Here is a 24,337-nt window from a genome sequence, read left to right on the forward strand (position 1 = left end):
ACAATCCGATTATTCGAAGCGTATGAGAGAAGTTATCGTAAAATAGTGAAATGGAGAATAGAGATTCGTCTTAACTCTTGACGTATTAACGATTGATTTCCGTAATTTAAGGAATAGAAAATCTTCATAATCTAAATAAGATTTGACTCTTCGGAATTTAAGGAAATTAAGATTTCTTTTGATTAAATGTGTAATTTGCCTCGATTGCTATGTTTGATATTTCGCTATAAATTGACCTCTTCCGTTTCATTATTTTCATCACTCTTACATCTTCTTCCTCATTTCCTATTTTCAAAAGATTGTAAAAATGCTTCATCCAGTTCTGATTCTTGATATACTCCTAACTTTCATATCTGTCATTCTTCTTTTTTTTATCTACCACCGGAGGAAGTTATTTTCTTCTACCATTACCTTGGGGTTATAGTGTTTTTCATTCTCCTGTGTCTTTATATTGCTATACGCATTGATATACACGGTTTGTAATTTCTGGGTGGTTGTTGGGTTTTATATCTTCCCTTATATTTCGATGTCTCTGCTTCTGTCTTTCCATAATCATTGACATCCATAGTTAATACTCTTTCCAATTTACTGTGATTTATATATACTCCCATTGATATTTTGAAGCTTCATGCTTTTGTTTTATCTTCCCGAATTTAAATCAAGCGAATAATGGTCCAGAATTCGTAGGTATGAATTTCGGAATGAACATAATTAATGTTCTAAAAAAAATGGTAATAGCACAATCTGACTTGTCAAATTACCAGAATACCTCGAAAAAGACCGAATCATTAAAAAAATATTTTCTTGATAGTTTAGAGGTTAAATAAAATGAAAGAGTTATGTAACATGGTTTATAATGAGGGTATGATCTGTGAACTTTTATCACGTTCCAATTGAAACTTAGCATGACTTACTGTAATATAATCACATTGATCAAGTGTCATTATATTATACTAACTCATGCTTCAGTTCCCAATACCACTTCAAAAATATTCATATTTTAAACTCGAAGGTTTCAGAATTTAGAAACTAAAATAGTTTCTTTTATGATGTTACACAGATATCGCAAGGAGAAAATTGATTTCCGATGAGAATGATTATGGAATTATCTCCAGAAATATGGAGGATATTTATAATGAAAGATACGATGATATCTTAGAATTTCTAATATTAGAGGATGATGAAGAATATTGTTCGCAAGGGTTAAGATTCGGAAGCAAGGTATTCGTTAATGGCTTCAGCAGATACTGAATAATTTGGATTCTTTGAAGGCAGATTTAGTCTTTGTGATTTATCCACAGCCTCCTTCATACTTTGCTCAATCCGTTTTTCAGCTCCAAACCTTCTCTTTTTTTGAGCTTTGCCAACACACTATTTTTTATCATCAAACTTTTGGCTGTTAAGGTCGTTTACAGTTTTTGCTGCTTCATCAGCATTCAAAGTTATCATAACCGAATCGTTGGTTATCAATCCGAGGTGTTTTCAAAAGTTTGAAGGATTTGCATGAAGATTGTAATTGTCAAGATACATATGATGTTCTAGAATTTTGAACGATACAATTTTTTTTTTCTTTTTTTTTGCTGAGTTTATGAATAGAAGTGATGTTCTAGCACAGTTTTGAAGTCAAAGTATAGCATTTGAAAGATGTAAGAATCTAAGAGTGATGTTTTCTATTAAATCTTGGGTTGGATTCTGATTTTTCAAAATCAGAATATGTAATTGAATTTGTATGGAAACGATTGTATATCGCTGTGAGCATAGTTAATAATCTTTGAATCAAAGTTGAAGAATGTACAATATAACATATTAATTGTGAACTTATATATTTCCCGAGTATTACCTACCCGTTAAAGATTTCACAATTAATACTTTGTACAAAAGAATTTTTTTTATTACCGTCTTTATGAAAATATATGTATGTATATTTTCTTCAGATGTAATACAGATTTGATGAGTTAATATTATATTAAGCTCATTTGATTTTTGAATTAAATGAATAATCTCTAAAACATTAATACACTAAGTTCATTATGAAATGGAATTCATTGAGTTGAAACAGATATTTGTAGTTAACGATGGTTAAGTTGTTAACGAAGGATGTACATCATAGCATATTAGTAATATGAATTAACCGAGTAGTATCTACCCCTTAAAATTCACACGTAATAGCTTAGTACGAAAAGATTCATGATGGTTTTAAAATTTATATATATAAGATATACATATAAATTCTTTAGATGAATTGAGTTATTACTTCATAACTCATTGATACAATATACTCATTGTTGACTCGTAATGATGTCCACGGTGCTTTCTTGAACCGACGGAGCTTGTGATGTTAGAGGTGTTGCTGATTCTGACGATGTTGACAGCACTGACTGTGCTGGTGAGGCTAAGGGTACTGTTGATGCTGTTGGTAAAACAAGTCTAGCTTGTATCTTACACCATTCGAATAAGGGTTTATACTATATCTGATTTAGGGTTAAGGCTAGAATAGATAATCTCTAAACTTTAGAAATTACATAATCGCCGTAGAATGTATTTCCGATGAAGTTATGAATCCATACTTCATCGTTTGTCGTTGCTGCTACTTCTTGGTACCTATGGTGCGTTGATACTAATTCACTCGGTAGTATGTCATTATTTCTTTTAGTGATCAAAGCGTGTAGCATTAGACCATGGTTTAATTCACAGGCAGTCTTCATTTCGTAAAAACCTAAAAAAATAAAAATTCAGAATGGGGGGAGAAGACTAGTTCTTTAGGGTCTGCTAGGGAAAGACCATACGTGTTCCATTTTCGAAAACTACACGAAAACAGACAATCTAACTCTAACAGAAATACATATTATCCTTTAAAGACTTGATTCTCCCCACACTTAGTTAGCTGTGGTGTCGAAATTGTGATTAACTTCGTTGTCGACTTCCATCGGACCCTGTATGTAATGTTTAACTCTGTGACCATTAACTTTAAATTCAATCCCATTTGAATTTATTAATTCTATCGTTCCGTATGGGAAAACTCTTTTGACTATGAATGGTCCAGACCATCTTGATTTCAATTTTCCAGGAAATAGCTTGAATCGTGAATTGAAAAGAAGAACTCTGTCTCCTTCTTTAAATTCTTTTGAACTTCTGATTCTTTTATCATGCCATTTCTTCGTTCTTTCTTTATAGATTAACGAATTTTCGTATGCTTCATGTCTTAATTCTTCTAATTCGTTTAGTTGACTTAATCGTAGACGTCCGGCTTCATGTAAATCAAGATTACATGTCTTCAAAGCCCAAAATGCTTTGTGTTCAATTTCTACTGGAAGATGACATGCTTTTCCATAAACAAGTCTAAAAGGTGTGGTTCCAATTGGAGTTTTGTAGGCTGTTCTAAAAGCCCAGAGTGCATCCTCCAATTTAATGGACCATTCCTTTGAATTTGATCCTACGGTTTTCTCTAGAATACGTTTTAAAGCTCGGTTTGTATTTTCAACTTGTCCACTTGTTTGTGGATGATATGCGGTGGAGATTTTATGAGTTACTCCATATCTTTTAAGAACTTTCTCAAGTTGATTATTACAGAAATGAGTACCCCGATCACTTATTAAAGCTTTCGGTGTTCCAAACCTTGCAAAAAGACGTTTTAAAAAGTTGACTACAACTCGTGCATCGTTAGTTGGGAGAGCTTGTGCTTCCGCCCATTTAGATACATAATCAATGGCTACGAGTATATATAGATTATTATGAGATTTTGGAAATGGACCCATAAAGTCAATACCCCAAATGTCAAATACTTCACATACTTGGATGACATTTTGTGGCATTTCATCACGTTGACTTATTTTTCCGGCCCTTTGACATGCATCACAGGATTTGCAAAGAAGGTGTGCGTCTTTGTAAATTGTAGGCCAATAGAATCCAGCTTCATAAACTTTTCTTGCTGTTAGTTGAGGCCCATAATGCCCTCCTGTTGGTCCTGTGTGACAATGGTTTAAAATTTTACTAGCTTCATCTCCAAATACACATCGGCGTATTATTCCATCGGGACAACTTTTAAACAGATGTGGATCTTCCCAGAAATAGTGTTTTATATCACTGAAGAATTTCTTTCGTCTTTGGTACGATAATCCTTTTTCAAGGAATCCACAAACTAAGTAGTTTGCATAGTCTGCAAACCATGGGATTTCTTTATAATCTATCTTCAATAGATATTCATCAGGAAAGTTGTCTTGTATGGCCGATTCATTCAGAACTTCTAATTCGGGATTTTCAAGACGAGAAAGATGATCAGCGGCGAGATTTTCTGCTCCCTTTTTATCTCGGATTTCAATATCAAACTCTTGTAAGAGTAAGATCCAACGGATTAATCTTGGTTTAGCATCTTGTTTTGAAAATAGGTATCTAAGAGCAGAATGGTCGGTATAGACCACCGTTTTTGCTAGAACTAGATATGATCGAAATTTGTCAAAAGCAAAGACAATAGCAAGGAGTTCTTTTTCAGTAGTTGTATAGTTCGTTTGTGCTCCTTGTAATGTCTTACTAGCATAATATATAGGTTGAAATCTTTTTTCAATCCTTTGTCCTAAAACGGCTCCCATTGCAAAATCACTTGCATCGCACATTAGTTCAAATGGTAGATTCCAATTTGGTGTTATCATGATTGGTGCATTAGTGAGTTTTTCTTTAAGAATATTAAAAGATTTGATACATTCATCTGAAAAGATGAATGGCGCATCCTTTTCTAGGAGTTTATTCATAGGAGTGGCAATTTTAGAAAAATCTTTTATGAAACGTCGGTAAAAACCGGCATGCCCTAGAAAACTCCTAACTCCTCTAACATTGGTGGGATGTGGAAGTTTAGCAATTACATCTACTTTAGCTCTATCCACTTCAATTCCTTCTTTTGAAATTTTATGTCCAAGAACGATGCCTTCTTTAACCATGAAATGGCATTTCTCCCAATTAAGTACTAGATTTGATTTTTCGCATCTAATTAGCATTCGTTCCAGATTAACTAGACATGATTTAAATGTATCACCGAAGACTGAAAAGTCATCCATGAATACTTCCATGCATTCTTCTATCATGTCGTGAAAAATCGCCATCATACACCTTTGAAAGGTTGCAGGGGCGTTACAAAGTCCAAATGGCATGCGTTTGTAAGCAAAAGTACCATAAGGGCACGTGAATGTGGTTTTCTCTTGATCTTCGGGTGCTATTGGAATTTGAAAATATCCGGAAAATCCATCTAGAAAACAATAGTAACTATTTCCGGCTAATCTTTCCAACATTTGATCTATGAAAGGTAAGGGAAAGTGATCTTTTCTGGTGGCGTCATTTAATTTTCTATAATCAATACATACACGCCATCCTGTTACAGTCCTAGTAGGAATAAGCTCATTTTTCTCATTTGTAATGACAGTCATGCCACCCTTCTTAGGCACGCATTGAACTGGGCTTACCCATGGACTATCAGAAATTGGATATATCAAACCTGCATCTAGCAGTTTAATAATTTCCTTTTTAACTACATCTTGCATATTAGGATTTAGTCTTCGTTGACGTTGCACATACGTTTTATGACCTTCTTCCATAAGGATTTTATGTGTGCAATACGAAGGACTTATTCCTTTAATATCATGAATCTTCCATGCAATGGCTGGTTTATGAGCTTTCAACACAGAAATGAGTTGTGATTTCTCATTTTCAGTAAGAGAAGACGATATTATTACAGGTAATTCAGATTCACCTTGTAAATAAGCGTATTCCAAATGGTTTGGAAGTGGCTTTAATTCTAATTTCGGAGGTTCTTCTATCGATGATTTATATCGATATCTGTCTTCTTCTTTTAGCATTTGAATTTCTTCTGTTGTTGGTTCATATCCATTAGCTATAAGTGTAGCTAACATTTCAGCTTCATCAATTGGTTCATTACCTTCTCCTAAAGAACATTCTCCTGTTCCTTGTAATTCTGGAAATTCTTCTAATAATTCTGCATGTGCATCTATAGTTTGAATATAATAACATGTATCATCTGCAGATTGTGGTTGTTGCATTGCTCTATCAACTGAAAAGGTAACACTCTCATCCTCTATACTTAGGGTCAGTTTCTTACCGAACACGTCTATCATTGCTTTAGCCGTGTTTAAGAATGGTCTTCCTAATATGAGAGGAACTTGAGAATCTTCTTCCATGTCCAAAACAACAAAATCTACTGGAAATACTAAAGTACCAACTTTAACTAGCATGTTCTCCATTATCCCTCTAGGATATTTTATTGATCTATCGGCTAGTTGTATGCTTATTCTGGTTGGTTTTAATTCTCCAAGGTCTAGTTTAGCGTATAGTGAATACGGCATTAGATTTATACTAGCACCTAAGTCTGCCAATGCTTCTATTGAACTAAGACTACCCAGAAAACATGGAATTGTGAAACTTCCTGGATCAGATAATTTTTCTGGTATCTTATTCAACAGCACTGCTGAACAATTAGCATTCATAGTAACAGCCGAGAGTTCTTCCATTTTCTTTCTATTCGTGATTAGATCTTTCAAGAATTTAGCATACCTTGGCATTCCTGAAATCACATCAATGAAAGGAAGATTTACATTTATCTGTTTAAACATATCCAAGAATTTGGATTGCTCGGCTTCAAGTTTTTCTTTCTTCATTTTACTCGGGTAAGGAAGTGGTGGTTGGTATGGTTTAACATAAGGTTTATCCTTAACTGTGTTATCTTCATTAACCTTTTCAACTACCGGTTCTTTTTCCTTTTCTTGCTCAGGTTGTGGTTCTTGTGGAGTAGGAATGGTTTCATCAGAAGTTACAGGTATTTCCGGTGGTTTAAGTGTTGTACCACTTCTTGTGGTAATAGCTTTAGCTGTTTCATTCCGGGGGTTAGCATTTGTATCACTAGGTAAACTTCCCGGTTTTCTTTCACCTATTAACCTTGCTAGGTTACTTACTTCTTGTTCCAGATTTTGAATAGAAGCTTGTTGATTTCTAAATGCTTGAGCATTTTGTTCATTGGTTTGTTTTTGAGATGTGAAAAACTGCGTTTGAGTTTCAACTAGCTTCGTCATCATATCTTCTAAATTCGGCTTTTTATCATCGGTTTGTTGTGGTGGTTTGTTTTGAAAATTTTGTCTTTGCTGATTGTAAGTATTATTGGATACTTGTTGATTGCTAGGACCTTGTTGGTTGTTGTATGGAATATTTCGGTTATAATTCTGGTTTTGATTGTAAATCGGTCTTGGCGGTTGATAATTATTCTGATAATTATTTCCAGGCCTTTGGTTTATGTATGAAATATTCTCTCTTTGTTCCATTGTTAATTCAATACTGAGACAATCTTTTGTCAAATGTGGTCCTCCACACTGCTCACAACTAATTCGTATAGCATGAATATCTTTAGTCATCTTTTCCATTCGTCTCTCGAAAGCATCTATCTTTGCGGAAATGGAATCTAAGTCATGGCTAGAATCGGCTCTAGCTGCTTTAGATGATCTAATGATGTCTTTTTCTTGGTGCCACTCATGTGAGTGGGAAGCAGTGTTATCAATAATTTTGTAAGCATCAGTTTCGGTTTTCTTCATAATAGAACCACCAGCTGCTATATCTATATCTTTCCTTGTAGTGATGTCGCATCCTTGGTAGAATATTTGTACTATTTGGCAGGTGTCTAAACCATGTTGCGGACATCCTCTTAACAACTTTCCATATCTTGTCCACGCCTCATATAGAGTTTCATTTGGCTTTTGTGTGAACGTAACAATTTCTGCTTGAAGTCTTACGGCTTTAGATGCAGGAAAGAATTGTTTAAGAAATTTGTCAATTAAAATGTCCCATGTATCAATCGCCCCTTCAGGTAACGATTCCAACCAATCTTTGGCTTCTCCCTTTAAAGTCCAGGGAAATAACATGAGATATATCTGTTCATCCTCCACTTCTCGTATTTTAAATAGTGTGCAGATCCTATTAAAGGTACGTAGATGTTCATTTGGATCTTCCTTCGGCGCACCACTAAATTGGCATTGATTAGTCACCATGTGTAGAATTTGTCCTTTGATTTCATAATCTGGCGCATTAATGTCTGGATGAGTAATTGCGTGACCTTGGCCAGTGCGTTTAGCTCTCATTCGGTCTTCCATACTTAAAGGTTCCAGATTCTCCATAATTGAATTTGTTGAATCGGTATCACTAGATGCTTCAGATTTAATGGTTCGTTCCTCAACAATCTCTGTTTGAATGATTGGTGGTTCCGGAGGAAAGTTTAATGGTTCAGGATCTACGAACCGTTCCTGAATATTCTCTGGATTCTCAATTGTGAGGTTGGGTTCAAAAAATGGATTATCGGAAATTTGAACTGAAGTACTTGGTCGACTGGATGACGATTCTAAAGAAAAATCAACGGCGGTTATATTTGCTAAATGTCTTGATCTAGTTACAGGTGGTGAACGTACAAAAGGTGATGAACGTCTTGCTCGGTGCATTCACAGAATATCCTATTAGTTTTTAAAAAGAAAGAAAAATTATAATAAGTTATCCAATCAATAGACTTTTCTGATTTTGCCCACGTTTCGAATAGCCAAAAGATGCAGCAGAGGGGCAGGATTCGTTTGGTCTCAATATAATTGAGGACTGTTTGGCTCCAATAACCCGGTCCACGTACAAATCCAACTATTACTACGAACCAGAAAATTTTGATGTCTATCAATTTAACTACTCAAAATAAATTTTCGTAATTTTAAGAAATTTAGATAAGAAGTAGAATAAAATTCTAAGTCCTAAAAACTAGAATGGCGAGAAATAAGAAAGACAAAAGAGTTCGTCGCAAAAGGTCGAAAAAGAAAAATGGTTGAAAAATAAAAGGTGACGGAAAAATAAAAGAAACTTATAAAAACTTAAAAATACTTAACTAATTTAACCTTATTACTACAACTAACTTAAAATTATAATCGCAAATTGAAATTACTAATTGGAATGATAATTGGTACATAGTAAAAGGTCTAAAAATATTAAAGCTTACAGGAAAAACTAAATCCCAAATGGAAATAACTTAAAAAGAAACTAAAACTTAAAAAGGGCGTCGCAAAATTCTAAAGCACCTAAATCTTAGTCTAAAGAAAAAGCACTTAAGGAATTCTACGGCAAAGCCTAAAAATCTAGGAGTAAAAATAACTATAGCTAAAACTAAGTTTAAAATTAAATATGAGCTAAAAAAAATACAAATATTACGCTACAACGATTAAAAAGGGATAAAATATAAAAATATACAAAAAGTTGTAAAAAGTACAATTTTTATAAAAATATTATTTTTATATTATTTATTTAATAAAACTATTAATTTTATAATTTTATTAAACTTATTTATACTAAATACATTAAATTAAATAAAAAGTAAAATTAAAATTAAAACTAATAATAATAATAATACAAATTATAATTAGGTTTAATAATTAATAATAATTAAAAATAACCCGTAATCAATGCTTGATTAGGGTTTTGTCCGTGTGTCAGAAGGTCTCCGCGAGTTGCGGCAAATAAAGAAGAACACCCCGCGAGTCGCGGGGTTCAGGAATTCAGTTGACAGTTTTACGCGTTTTTTTTTTTTTTTTTTTTTTTTATATTAGCGTTGCGCTTCCGGCGTTTAAGAGTTTTTCCCCGGCAGCGGCGCCAAAAATAACTTGATGCGAAGCGAGGTGTATATAAAATAGTTATTATTTTACTAGGAAAACACTATTAAATACGATACAATTTTACACAAGATATTTATTTATTTATAGAATGGATATACTTAAACCTTGCTACAACACTTATAGGCAGTGTACCTAATCGTACAGTAGTGTAGTTTTTAGTAAGTCCGGTTCGTTCCACAGGGAAATCTTTAAACAAAGCTCAACGCTATATTAGTTTACTTTTATAAAAATACAAATATATATATAAGTAATATTATTATTGTAAAGGGGGGTTTTTACCGTTTAATGACCGGTTTGTCGATTTTAAGACTTTAGTCGCAGTTAAAACCTAATGTAAAATATAAAATAAATACAAGACTTAAATTAAAGCGTAAAGTAAATAACGATAATGAAATTGCGAATAATAAAAGTGCGATAAAATAAACTTGCGATAATTAAAAAGTACGATAATTAAAAGTGCGATAAAATAAAATAAATAAAAGTGCGATAATTAGAAGTGCAATTAAATATAAAATAAAGGAAATTAAATATGAAATAAAAGAATTATGCTTATTTAAACTTCCGTAATCATGATGTTTGACGTGTTGATTTTAGTTTTATGCCCATGGGTTAATTGTCCTTTGTCCTGGATTATTTAATATGTCCGTCTGGTTTTTGTCCATAACAGTCCATCAGTCATAAATATAAATTGCAAGTGTCCTTGTCAAATTATTATTATACCCGAAGATAAATATTCCAACTAATTGGGGATTCGAATTGTAACAAGGTTTTAATACTTTGTTTAATGAATACACCAGGTTATCGACTGCGTGTAAACCAAGGTTTTACTACTTTGTTAACAATTACACCAATTACCCTTGAATGTAATTTCACCCCTGTTTTAATTATTCTAGTGACTATTAATCCATTCCCGTGTCCGGTTAAATGAACGATTATTCGTACATATAAATACCCCGCCCATCGTGTCCGATCGAGTGTATATGGTAATTTATAGGGACGCCCAATTGTAAATCTTTATATTAACATTAACAAACTTTCATTTAGTTAAACAAATATAAAGCCCATTAATAGCCCATAGTCTAATTTCCACAAGTGTCGTTCTTTTGTCCAAACCCCAATTATGGTACAAAGCCCAATTACCCAATTTTAGTAATTAGCCCAACATCATGATTACTTCGTTTTAAATAAGCATAATAATAACTTAGCTACGAGACATTAATATAAAAAGGTTGAACATAACTTACAATGATTAAAAATAGCGTAGCGTTACACGGACAGAATTTCGACTTACACCCTTACAACATTCGCTAACATACCCTTATTATTAAAATTAAAATTAAAATTAAAATATAAATTATATATATATATTACTCGTATGAATGAGAAGAAAAAAAAATGTGTCTAATTTGATCAGAATTCGGTTGGCTTTATAGCCAGACTTGATTTTTGGGGCTCCGCGACTCGCGGCAAAATGCCCTTAAAACTCCGCGAGTCGCGGAGATATATTTACAGCTCACACCCTTGGAGTTTCTTGCTGCCGACGGTTTTAATAATATATATATAATATATATATAATTAATATAATTAATTATATATTATATTATATTTATATACATAGTTAACTTGTAATTTTTAGTCCGTTGCGTCGAGCGTTAAGAGTTGACTCTGGTCCCGGTTCCGGATTTTCGAACGTCCTTGCGTACAATTTAATATCTTGTATTTTGCGTTTTGAATCTTGTACTTTTGTAATTTCGAGACGTTTCTTATCAATAATTGGAACCTTTTTGATTGTCTTTTATTCTTTTGAGCTTTTTGGTCGTTTGCGTCTTCAATTCGTCGAATCTGTCTTTTGTCTTCACCTTTTATTATTTAAACGAATATCTCTTGTAAATAGAACAATTGCAACTAAAAGCTTGTCTTTCTTGAGGAATAATGCTATGAAATATATGTTCGTTTTTAGCATTATCATGCGTATTATCTTGATATCCGAGGTACAAATTGTGATGTTGAGGCGTGTGATGCGTATGTGGTTGTTGGTGGTGGTAATGATCCTGTTGGTGTGGATGATGGTGGTACCGGTTATGCTGCGGGTGCTGCTGCTGGTGTTCGTAACCCTTGCACCATATTCTCTAAAGCCACTACCCGAGCACGAAGCTCGTTGACTTCTTCTATTATACCGGGATGATCGGTGGTTCGGACGATCGGATAAATAAGATTTATAATATGAGATAGTATATAATCATGATGAGATACTCTGGAAATGAGAGAGAAAATAGTATTACGAATAGGTTCGCCGGTAAGTGCTTCAGGTTCTTCGCCAAGAGGTGAATGTGGTGGATGGAAGGGATCACCTTCTTCTTGTCTCCAATGATTAAGTAGGCTACGAACCCATCCCCAATTCATCCAGAATAGGTGATGGCTGATTGGTTGATCCATTCCGGTTACACTTTCTTCAGAGTTCAGGTGAATATCCATATCGGAATAGCTGTTGGAATTTAAGGAATTTGAACTAGATACGGGATCCATCTTGTATAATTAGAGAGATAATTTTTGATATGAAATAGATTATAGAATTTTATTGGTACTCTTCAATACATAATTTACATATGTATATATAATACCAAAATCCCGTAAATTACGGAGAAATTTTCGGAAGATGGCAGTCAAAGTTTACTGTAATAGATATGCCAATATATGAATTTTGTCTATACACTATATATGCAATCAATGCAATAAGACGCGTTTAGACTTAAGATGATAGACAGGCAATTTCTGACAAGAAATAATAAGCAAAACTTTTGACATGCAGACACAGTCGAAGTCCAGACTTACTAATGCATCCTAACAACTATCAGTTAGACACACTTACGCAAGACCTGGTTCACTAGGACCAACGCTCTGATACCAACTGTGACGATCGCTCCAAATCCATATGGAAGAACACGTCATTCATCGATTTCATTGCGAGGTATTTGACCTCTATGTGATACGTTTTGTAAACATTGCATTCTTTTGAAAAGGCACACCATAAATGAATATTTAAATCAAAGGTTTTCGACATCTGATGATTTCTATATATAGACAATCACCGTAAATAATAGTTTACAATAGTAATTCCATTGACAATGCAGTCAAAATAAGATACATGGTGATGATTTGGTGAATGCAACGTTTCCTTGATAAATATGCCATGTAAGACTCCATGCACATAGCTTGTCTAACATATAAGCAAACAGCGGAAGACTTCTAGGGATCCTGAGAATAAATATGCTAACAAGTGTCAACATAAAGGTTGGTGAGTTCATAGTTTTAGTGTTTCATATAATCTGTATATAAAGGTGGATCACAAGATTTCAGTTGTTTCATCCGAAACGTTTATCAAAATATTCTACGAAATTGAGCACCCTGGTAACTAAACTTAACGTATATATAATTTATACCCTTTGTATAATCATCTAAATAATACACACAAACCAACGTGTACGCTTCTCAAATAGCATACGTCCGTTAAAAGGCTAGTGCTCTGGCTCAGACGGGGATATCAAGCCCTATGGATCCATATACTACTACTCGCGCCCACCAGTTCTTATAACCGGCAGTGACTAGTTACCAAAGCTAAGGGATTTTCGGTTCAAACTCGGTGTAGAATTTAGTATGTACTTGTATCCATTGCGTTTAAAATAAAGTGCATGTATTCTCAGCCCAAAAATATAGATTGCAAAAGCAATTAAAAAGGGAGCAAATGAAACTCACCTTAGCAGCACATAAGGTCATTCATCAAAAAGTGACCATAACTCGGAATGCAAGATTAACCGTAGATCTCCACCTAGAGAACATATGTTGGTCAATACATGTCTAATAAACTAGGTTGGGTTATAGTGTATCACAATCCTAATGCTCGAGATCGACATACAAAAGTTATCAAAAGTCATTTCAAAAAGTCAATTTTGACAATTGTTCAACAAAACGAGACGTGCCTTATATAAGGATTCATTTACTTGGCTAGTAGTATTTTATCAATCTCATAAACAGGTTGTTTAAATATTAATTGCAGATTCAAAAGCAATTCCAATTAACATCAATTATAATTCAGTTTACCATATCTTTTGATTCGTTCATCGAAATTACGAGATTTCTAAATGAAAAGTTATTGAATTTTCGCCAGCTTTTCGAAAACATGTATATCATATACCTTTTACCAGTAATATATGTATTTAATTCGTGATTCATTATAAACTGTTTAACGACGAAATTTAGCATACAAGCATGTATAAATATATACTCGAGCACTAGACATGTATACACTATTAATATATAAAAGATAATATATGAATGCTCACGTATCAATATTGAGATTCAATATTGCAGAAAAGTACGTAGACGCAACATAGATGATAAATACTAGGTTTGACTTGCGAACAATACCCATGAACATTACCCATAACCTCCATAGCTATAACTCATAATTTCCTTAGTTCTATCCCGTTTGAAGCTTGTTTTGAAAGTGACACGCTCATGACCTCGTCGTAATATTTTATGTATAATATTACTAAAAATATTAAGATTAATAATAATAATAATCTTAATAATATAATAATAATAATAATAATAATAATAATAATAATAATAAATAAAGAAATAAATAAATACTTACAGAGTAATATGTGTAAAAAAACATGCGCAAGAAACCTGGTATTTATAGCCATAATTCCTGATTCTGATGCCCATGCGATCGCATTGGTTTTATGCCTATTTCTCATGCGATTGCATGGCTATCAGATCCAGCTCACATATTTTTTGTTTTCTTGTTTGTCGACATAATTAAATATAATATATAATATATATATATATATATATATATATATATATATATATATATATATATATAATTTAAATAATTAATTATATATTATATTAAATTCATGTGCATAGTTGACTTGTAATTTTCGTTCCGATGACTCGTACATTGTCACTCGACTTATGTTCTGATTCCGGTTTCTCGAACGCATTTTCGTACGTTTAGAAAACTCGCAATATACATTTTGTGACTCGTACTTTTGTCAAAATATAGTCTTAAATTATCAATAAACTATATCATTCAAAGTGTATCTTAAACTTTCGAGTGTTTTGTTCATTTACTTCTATAAATCATTGTCTCGCTATTTGTTAATATATATATATATATATATATATATATATATATATATATATATATATATAATAACAAATCGTTTTATGACCTAGTTAATATATATTTTCAACATTCATAAACACGTTTTAAATATACGTCGTAAGTTATTCATACAATTAATATTCCAACTTATCATATATATTCAAATAAATATTTAAACCAATAAGTTTAATGTACGGTATCAAAAAAATTAATACATTGTTACGTTTTCAAGTTATAGTATATATATATGTATCTATATACATATAATTGTTCGCGAATCGTCGAGAACAATCGAAAGGTATTTGAATATATGAAAATAGTTCAAATATTTTGAGATTCAGTTTTACAGACTTTGTTTATCGTGTCGAAAATGTTACTCATACAAAGATTAAGTTTAAATTTGGTCAGAAATTTCCGGGTCATCACAAAACTCCCGCTTGGAGTTTGAATCGAACCTGGTTTGACAGTATTCCATGTTGAATCACACCTCATACCACTCAAGCCAAGGCTTCGGTGGTTGTGATATAACTTCGTATACAACACATTGTTCTATCATTCCCAATGATTTTCGTATTCCAGGCACATGATGATAACCGGTGATTTTGAGGGTTCAATATTAGTGATTATCGTGGTGGTTGAATTGAAAACCACCCGAATCAAAACCCCTAAATCTAATACCCGCTGAAATTAATCATGTCGTCATGTTCTTCGTAGGTTTGTGTAAATGTTTTGGTAAGTTTGTGCATATGTTTGTATCTAATTTGTATATACTGACGATGATTTTAAATACACCCGGTAAGAGTGATGGAGTATCGTAGGTCTGTGTAAATGTTTGTGTTTAAAATTTGTAGATTCTGAAGTGACAGATGAATCATTAAGTTATATGTACTACTTATTGATGATTAGGTTCATATTTAATCTGGTTAAAAGAAGGTTAGGAACAGAAGAAGGTGAGGATAAGATTCAGGGACCAGCTGTGTTATTTTGTCCCTCACACACCAAGCACATGTGAGCACTTAGCGAAATTCCATAACGGACGATAATGAGTAAGACAATATTACTTCAATTTTACACGATTTGAAATCATAGTCCTTTACCGTGACAAAGTGAAGTATAGAGTCCTTTTCATGTATCAACAGTACTCATATTACCTTTGTTATCAGTTGTGTAACTTAGTGACCTTTTCAGGTCATTTGTCCTACTTTAAACTACAATTAGTGGTGTACAAAACCACTGAGGCATTGCCTGAGTAGTATAAGTTAGGGGTTGTATCTGAGTTTTAGTTGGGGCACGTCCGAATTCAGGGGAGGTTTTCTGAAGGATTCTGTTGTGGTGAATAAATGTGTACGGCCTAAGCCACTCGGTTTAATCCAAAGCACACGAGTATCCAATGCGGCAATGGTATGTGAAGAGTTTCTTCCTAATGCGTGTGTGGGTGACAACTGAGAATTTTCAATGTCGAAATAGCCGTTCGCAAAAAAAAAAAAAAAAAAAAAATATAGTGGTGTACGAAACAAAAACTATAATGTACAAATCAATACCTAATACTATGCCTGTAAACGGGTCAGGTTGGGTCGATTTGGGTAACGGGTCAAAATGGTTTTGGGTTGAAATGGGTCATAGGTCAAATGGGTCAATTTTTTAAACGGGTCAAAATGGGTCAGGTTTGGTCAGTTTGGGTAACGGGTCGGAACAGGTCACAGGTCAATTGGGTCAAATGGGTTACATCGCTTTTTTTACATTTATCACATTATTTTAGTTATTATTGTTTATTAAATATACATAAGAAACATTAATATACATAATAAATGATATAAATATGAATGCTTTATAAAATTTTGACGGATGAAACTTTTTATTCTCGATCCATTTGACCTATTCACAAAACCCATCAGACCTATTTCTATTTATTGATCTTTGAGTATTGATACCCATTAGACCCGTTCATTCATTTTTTGTATAGGACTCATTAGGTTTGAGAGAAAAATATTTGAATCTTTTTTTAAGTTTTGATTTACATTGTTAGGCCTAATTTTTTTCAAGACCCAATTGACCCGAAAGCTTGACCCATTTTACCCGAATTTGAGTGTTTGGGTCTCAATTGCCAGGTATACCTAATACGAAGAGTTCAAAAAAAGGTTACCGTAGTGAGTTTTCCGGCAGTTGCTATGTGCAATACTGTGTTACCATCATTGTCTTGTATGTTCACGAGTTTTATAACATTGATCGTGTCCATTAGGTATCTTAAACCCTCGAACTGGTTATATTTAACAGCAAGATGAAGAACAGTTTCACCATGGTTAGTAACCATCTCAACATATTCAAGACTTATGGATAATATTTCACCAATAATTCCAAATCGTCCTTTCATCGCCGCCCAATGTAGCGGTGTCCAACCGTTATGATCTCCAAGAGATATGAGATCAGGATCGAACCATAGTAGCTCCCTTGTTGTGTCCACGTGGCCTTTGCTGCAAGCTAGATGTAAAGGTGAATATCCTTCTGAATTGAACTTTTTAGCAAAATCAGGACGCACCTTAAGTATCTCTTTAATAATTTCTACAATAGAAGAACATAATGAGAATATTAGTATCTTAATTTGTTCATATCACAAAACTAATATTTTTCACTTTATTAAATGAACAACATCAATCATATCAGGGGAAGTTAATTTTAGACTCATAGGGTGTGTTTGGATGAACTTGGTTATGATTGTAATAAGCAGTTTGATACAGAGTAATAATTTTGAATAAACAATGCAATGAAATAAAATAACAGAATTAATGCTTTGTATGAATAAAATTTCAATATACATGTTTGAGAAGTGTTTAGGATATGATTTTAGTAGGATATTACACAAAATTTATGTGCATAATTGTTGAGAGTGTGTTTCAACTCTAAATGGTCCAGCACTAAATGTTGAACCATGCAGCATCAAGATGTCAGAAACAAACGCGTTGAATCATTCAGTATTTGAACCTTTCAATTAAGAGTGAAAACAAACACACCATCTTTGCCTACCGGAATTACTGTCACTTTACTTTAATCTAAGATATTTTAGTAATTGTCTAATTTGTCATTTATTTATTTAATGAGTTATTTTAAATTTTTATTAAGAGAAAACTTGCCATAAGGAGTAGTTAAGAACATAAGTTAAAAATGTAAAAAATGGATTATCACTTAAATGATCATTTTTTCTACATTTTTTGTCTCAGAACTCATATATTTTTTTTTTTTTACCAATTTACCCGCGCAAGGCGTAAAAGCGCAATGTGTCATCTTGCTACTTGCTCCCCGGTGAAAGCAAGGACGCAAGGTGCTCTTGCGACCTTGCTTCCACCTGGGAGCAAGGAGCAAGATGTCTCTTGCTTCTACCTGCATACCATAATCAATTTTTCTTTCAGACATTTCATCAAACACCTTAAGTGTACCATTTCAACCATTCCAAGCACTATTTTCTTTTGTATTGAGAATATATCTTGGACGAATTTCAACCCATTTAAAATATCTTTTTGGATCTAATGTGTGCAAAAACCAAAACAAAAAATAAAATCGGGTCATTTTTATGTACATGGTTCGACAATGTCATTAGGCACTTAAAGTGCACGTAATGAAATGTCTGAAGGTAAAACATTGATTATGGTATGCAAACAGGAGCAAGAGTCACATTGCTCTTTGCTCCCAGGTTGAAGCAAAATCACAAGAGGCACCTTGCGTCTTTGCTACCACTAGGAAGCAAGGAGCAAGATGGCACCGTGCGCCTTGCGCGGATAAATTAGCAAGAAAAAATAAAAATTTATGAGTTCTGAGACAGAAAAGATGGAAAAATGGCATTTAAGTGATGATCCATGTAAAGAAGAACTCTATTCATTTTCGTGACAAAATTACCAAATGTAGGAGAAAGTCCCAAACAGTATTGAGTAGTTAATATATTTTAATGGAAGCCTATCTGAAAGCCCCTATTCGAAAGAAGGATACTGTAATAATAGTTTATGATCTATAATAATAGTATAGATTTACCATCTAAGGTGTAGTATGAACGCAGAAGACATAGATTTACCATCTAAGGTGTAGTATAAACTTCACTTAGTTACGATTTATTAATCATTTTTCAGCTCTTAATATATAGACCATAAACTATTTAAATACCCGTCGACACAAATTCATGGAAAGGAAAATAGCCCATAGGCGACTTAATATGTCAAAGTAAACGAATTGATATGGTCGACTTTTGCTTCTTATGTGATGGTGGATAGTGATATGACCACGGTGTCTTTTAATAATAATAATAATAATAATAATAATAATAATAATAATAATAATAATAATAATAATAATAGTAATGACTTTTTGAATAATAATAATAATAATAATAATAATAATAATAATAATAATAATAATAATAATAATAATAATAATAGTAATGACTTTTTGAATAATAATAATAATAATAATAATAATAATAATAATAATAATAATAATAATAATAATAATAATAATAATAATAATAATACATAAAATAAAATTTACAAACACGCGAGTAGTATACTTGACTTCTTTTAATTGTGCTACCGAAGGGAATAAGGGTGCGTTTGGGTGCGTTTGATAAAACAAAATGTTCAAATGCAGAATAGTTTATAATCTGAGTGATTTAAAAGTTTTGAATAACGTTTTATAATGACAATTGACAATAGGTCTCAAGTTCGAATCTCGTATATGGCGAATATTTAGTGGTGGCTAGGGATGAGTTGGAAACAGCCAGGGAGTAATCCTGCTGGGCTGCGTACATCAGAGTATGAAGTCGGATTACTCGCCCTTCCGGGTAACCCGAACAGAGAAAATCTTATACCTTATACCTTTTTTCTCTAATGACAATTGACAATAACGGTTTTACTAATCATTTTGAACTAGTAGTATGAATGGTGTAAAATTACTTTATTAACCTTTAACATAAATAAAAAACTATTTTTTAATAACTGTTCTTAATATAATTTAAAGAGACTATTATATATACTTTATGTCCTAAATTTGCTTGATGATTTTGATGATTAAGATAGAATTTCAGCTCTGAATAGTTTAGCGTTGAATGTTGAACTATTGAGCACCATCTGTCATTCAAAAGTTAGAAATAAACGCGTTGAAGGTTAAATGGTTCAGTATTAAGCATTGAACTATTCAATGAAGAGGTAAACAAACGCACTCCAAGTCGTTCCTCTAGCACCAATAGTTCATATAATGATGCTTAAATTAGTTTGAAACTGTACAATATATACCTGTATGTCCAGCAGCAGCAGCAACATGTATAGAACACATAAATGCATCAACTTCATGCATAAGAAGCCATTGTAACCCTAACAAATACTTCACAATTTCTACATTCCCTCTTTCACAAGCAACAAACAACACACTTTCACCTCTACAATTCATTTTTCCAACTAACCCTTCATTTGCATTAATTAACAACATCATCATCTCAACATTCCCTTCTTTACATGCTTCATGTAACGATGTTTCTAGCTCAAAGTTCTCCTCTAAAACCAATTCGGGACGAATATCTAAAATCTTTGATGCTAATTCTACGTGCCCAAAACGAGCTGCCAAGTGTAAAACAGTGTTTGATGATTCGCGAGTTGTTTGTGTGATTAGAGATTCGTTTTCTTGGACGAGTTTTAAGAAGGTGGATACGTCGCCTTTGAGAACGGTCTCATAAAGGAGACGATCCATGGTGGTTTTTGGAGTTGTGATTGAAGTGTGATTAAAAGATGGAGTGAGGGTTTTTAATGGTGAAATGAGAAATGTTTTTGATGATAATGAAGATGGTTCATTGCTGTTTTTCCACAAGTGTAATTACTAGGAATGTTCCCTATAGAATTTTATTCAAAGTAACGTGTGTGTTTTCTATTAGGCAAATAATATATTTGTAACTTTCTGCTCCTTATTATTATTATATGTAAATATGATGATCAGATATATGATTGTGTGTTTTCTATTAGGCAAATAATATATTTGTAACTTTCTGCTCCTTATTATTATTATATGTAAATATGATGATCAGATATATGATTTGTATACATTCTTGATTCTAGATACATAACTAAACGAAATGATTTGGAAAATTGTATCCACAATTGGTACACCAGTTTTCAATTTTATTCGATGGGTAAAAAAGTCAACAATAGTTGAAAAGACCATAACTAATGCAGGTGTGGACCAACAGCTTGATGGATTTTCCATGGGCCCAAGTGGAAGCCCAACATGGGCCGAATTCGTTCCAACTGGTGGGCTGAATTTGAAGATATGGAGAAAGGAAACTTGCGGATGAAGAGTTGGAAGTAGATACAAATTGTGTTGGAGCTAATCGGTTTTTTTGTGTCCCACATCGGAATGTGAAAGAAACAATGTGCATATATAAGTTTGTGTGCATATATATATAAGTTTATGGGAACCTCCCTCTATTACTAATTGGTTTTAGAGTAATGTAGAACTCACGGATCCTACAAATGGTATCCGAGTCGAGGTTGTGAGTCGAGATGGGATTGAACGTGTCCGTCTAATTCTATGGTTTTAATGTTTATCTTGTGGACCTTTTGTAACTTCAGTTTTTTAGATTATTGAATAAAATTACGGGAGATCACGTTTGAAACTTTGGGCGAGTTTCTGTTTGATCGTCATTTAGTCATTATACGATAATTTTATAAAGTTGTACACAAAACACGAGTACAAGTCAGCTTAACACTACACGCATGATATTTCTAGATTTAGTATATAGGAGCTTACATAGACTTTATACTAGCTAGATGTCAAGCACATTGTTAAAGTAAAAAGTAGTACTTTGTCCATTAATAATTACAACCCACTTATTGACAACTCAAGTGTTGCGGGTGTAGATGTTGAACAAAAAGAAAAAGTCAAATTTTGGAGCATATCACGTTTGGGGACATGTTACTAAATGGGAGGTGGTGTGTCAAAACGTGTGAATATTGATCGAAGGTTGAGAAGCTGATGTATCATGTGGGTTGCGTTTGGCGACCAAGACCTCACTAGGCGCGACATTCAAGCTTGTCCAGCAAGTCAAAGAATTGCTTCCTTGTGTTGTTTGCTCTATAAATTAAACTCCTAGTTTCTTGTATCCATAACACCTACGAATTATAATAAGAATTTCTATTTGGTTGACCGTGGATTAAACCAATAGCAATATGGACATAACCACATTAAATTCCTTGTATTATTTACGTTCTGGCATTTTCGCATTTACTTTGCTATTATCTGTTTGCTGTTAGTTGGGTGATAACCTAGGGTTTTTAAGATCTTGTTGGGGCTTGCTAAAACTCCTAACAAGTGATATCAGAGCTTGAGTTATGAGCTTTATCCGGAAACAATGGCAGATAGAAGTGATGTGAAGAATGATAGGTTTAATGGAACTAATTTCAGTTTTCGAAAATGCATATGCAAGATGTCCACTATCATAAGAAACTTTATCAGCTATTATTTGGGGTTAAACCTGAATGTTTGGAGCAGGAACAATGAAATTTGTTAAATAGGCAAGCCCTAGGGGTTGTTCGACTTTTTCTAGTCAAGAATGTTACTTACAACATTGTGGGTGAAACCACAACTGCAAGATTGATTTCAGCTTTGTTTAACACTTATGAAAAGATTTCTACTTTGAATAAGGTTTTCCTGATTCTGGAGTTAGTGAATGTTAGGGTGATGGAGAGTTCCTTAGCAGTGGATCATGTTAACGAGTTTAACCTGATTTTTCCCCGGTTGAAATCTATTGGGGTTAAATTTGAAGATGAGCTGGAGGTGTTGTTTTTGTTATCCACATTGCCCGAGAGTTGGTCTGGCACGACGACAAAGATTAGTGGTTTATCCGAAACTACTAAGCTTACTTTTGAAAGAATCCGCGAATTAATTCCTAGGGAAGGAATTAGGAGGAAAAATTCAGGCAAATGTTTGGGTTCCGTTTTGAGTGTCGTTCGGGGGAGAGCTAGATCAAGAAGTTCATCAAGGATTAAGAACGTAGTGTGTTGGAATTATCAGTACGTTAGAAATTATAAGTCAAAGTTCCCGAGTCTAAAATCAGGTGGGAGCACAATGACTACAATGATCGACGATGCGCTGATGTGTTGTGAGGGATTATTGTCGGATCTTGGGTGCTACATTCGGCTTTCTCGTTTCATGCAGCCTCGTGCATGGGCGAGATGACTAATTTCAGGTATTGTTCCGGTAGGGTTCGTCTAGAGAATGGTAGGATACTTGATATTGCGGGCATTGGATATTTAACCATTAGACACCATGATGCTGAGTGGATATTAAAGGATGTAAGGTTCATTCTGAAGCTCAAGAGAAGCTTGAACTCAATTGGGCAGTTAGATAATGAATGAATTTATGTCGTGTTTGGTAATTAGTAGTGGAAGGTTATTGGAGGCTGGCGTATTTGTAACAACCCGACTTCATTAATCCAAAAATACCCTAATTTTTTTTTCCTGGGACAGTACATCTGGACGGCGTCCAGATTCCTGGACGGCATCCAGTACTGAAGACTTGGACGGCGTCCAAACAATTGGGACGGCGTCCCAATGAACTGTCAGGTTCTGATCTTGGGTTCCAAATTACAAAATCCCGCTTCCCGATACCTTTAAACGAAAACCTTTTCACAACATGTTATAATAAGTAAAACTAAGAGATTTTCATCATCAAAACGAGTTTTACAACACCGGGCCTACATTGTCCCGTTTTACGAACTTCGTTCAAAATAGAAATTTTGACCTTAAGAGTTTAAATTCCAAACGACACCTAGAGCACGGTGTTTGGGGTTAAACTACCCAATCTCGATCAAACTTCAAAAACTAATCACCCAAAAGCATCCCCAATCAAAACAAGCGGGAGACCACTAATCCAATTGAATACCTTTGCCTTTATCCAAGCCCGAGCCTAAAAAGATAAACAACGAGAGGGTAAGCTAAAGCTTAGTGAGTGCAATAGTTATACATATACATATATAACCTACTTACTTGCATCACTTACACAATACCGCACACAAGCTAGCAATTCGGCAACTATGCAAAACATTAAGCATATACCAATATCTGCAATTCACAAGAGCTAGCAATACCAATAGCATATAGTTCACAATTAAATATGCTAATACAAAAATTCATACAACCATGGTTAACCAATCGTACTAGGAAACGGTATTCGTAAAAGACCGTCGGAGTTCATAACATCCATTAGTGTTACTTATACACCGCGTAATCACTAATCCCCCGGGTTATGTCTTGAACAACGTGACTAACTCACCCCCATGACAATGTGGCGTCTTGAACACCGCGACGATTCCACATGTCAATCAAAACAATGAGTGGTGCCTTGAACACCGCGGCATCCCCTCCCATGACAATGTGGTGTCTTAAACACCGCGACAATACCACATGTCAATCAAACAATGAGTAGTGTCTTGAACACCGCGACAATACTA

The 24,337-nt window shown here is 33.7% G+C and overlaps 1 protein-coding gene across 1 annotated transcript in view; it reads right to left on the bottom strand.

The window, feature by feature from the left end:
• Positions 1-20,753, bottom strand: part of LOC139876381 (uncharacterized) — a 29,130-nt gene extending 8,377 nt beyond the window's left edge. The window contains exons 1-2 of the mRNA XM_071863693.1: positions 20,133-20,753; positions 17,003-17,418 (exon numbers count right to left, since the gene is read on the bottom strand). Coding sequence (XP_071719794.1) covers positions 17,003-17,418; positions 20,133-20,583 — 867 coding nt within the window. The 5' untranslated portion in view covers positions 20,584-20,753. The remainder of the gene's footprint in view (positions 1-17,002; positions 17,419-20,132) is intronic.
• Between the last annotated feature and the right edge of the window lie 3,584 nt (positions 20,754-24,337).

The sequence above is a fragment of the Rutidosis leptorrhynchoides genome, chromosome 11 (genome assembly GCF_046630445.1).
Source record: "Rutidosis leptorrhynchoides isolate AG116_Rl617_1_P2 chromosome 11, CSIRO_AGI_Rlap_v1, whole genome shotgun sequence".
Taxonomy (NCBI): domain Eukaryota; kingdom Viridiplantae; phylum Streptophyta; class Magnoliopsida; order Asterales; family Asteraceae; genus Rutidosis; species Rutidosis leptorrhynchoides.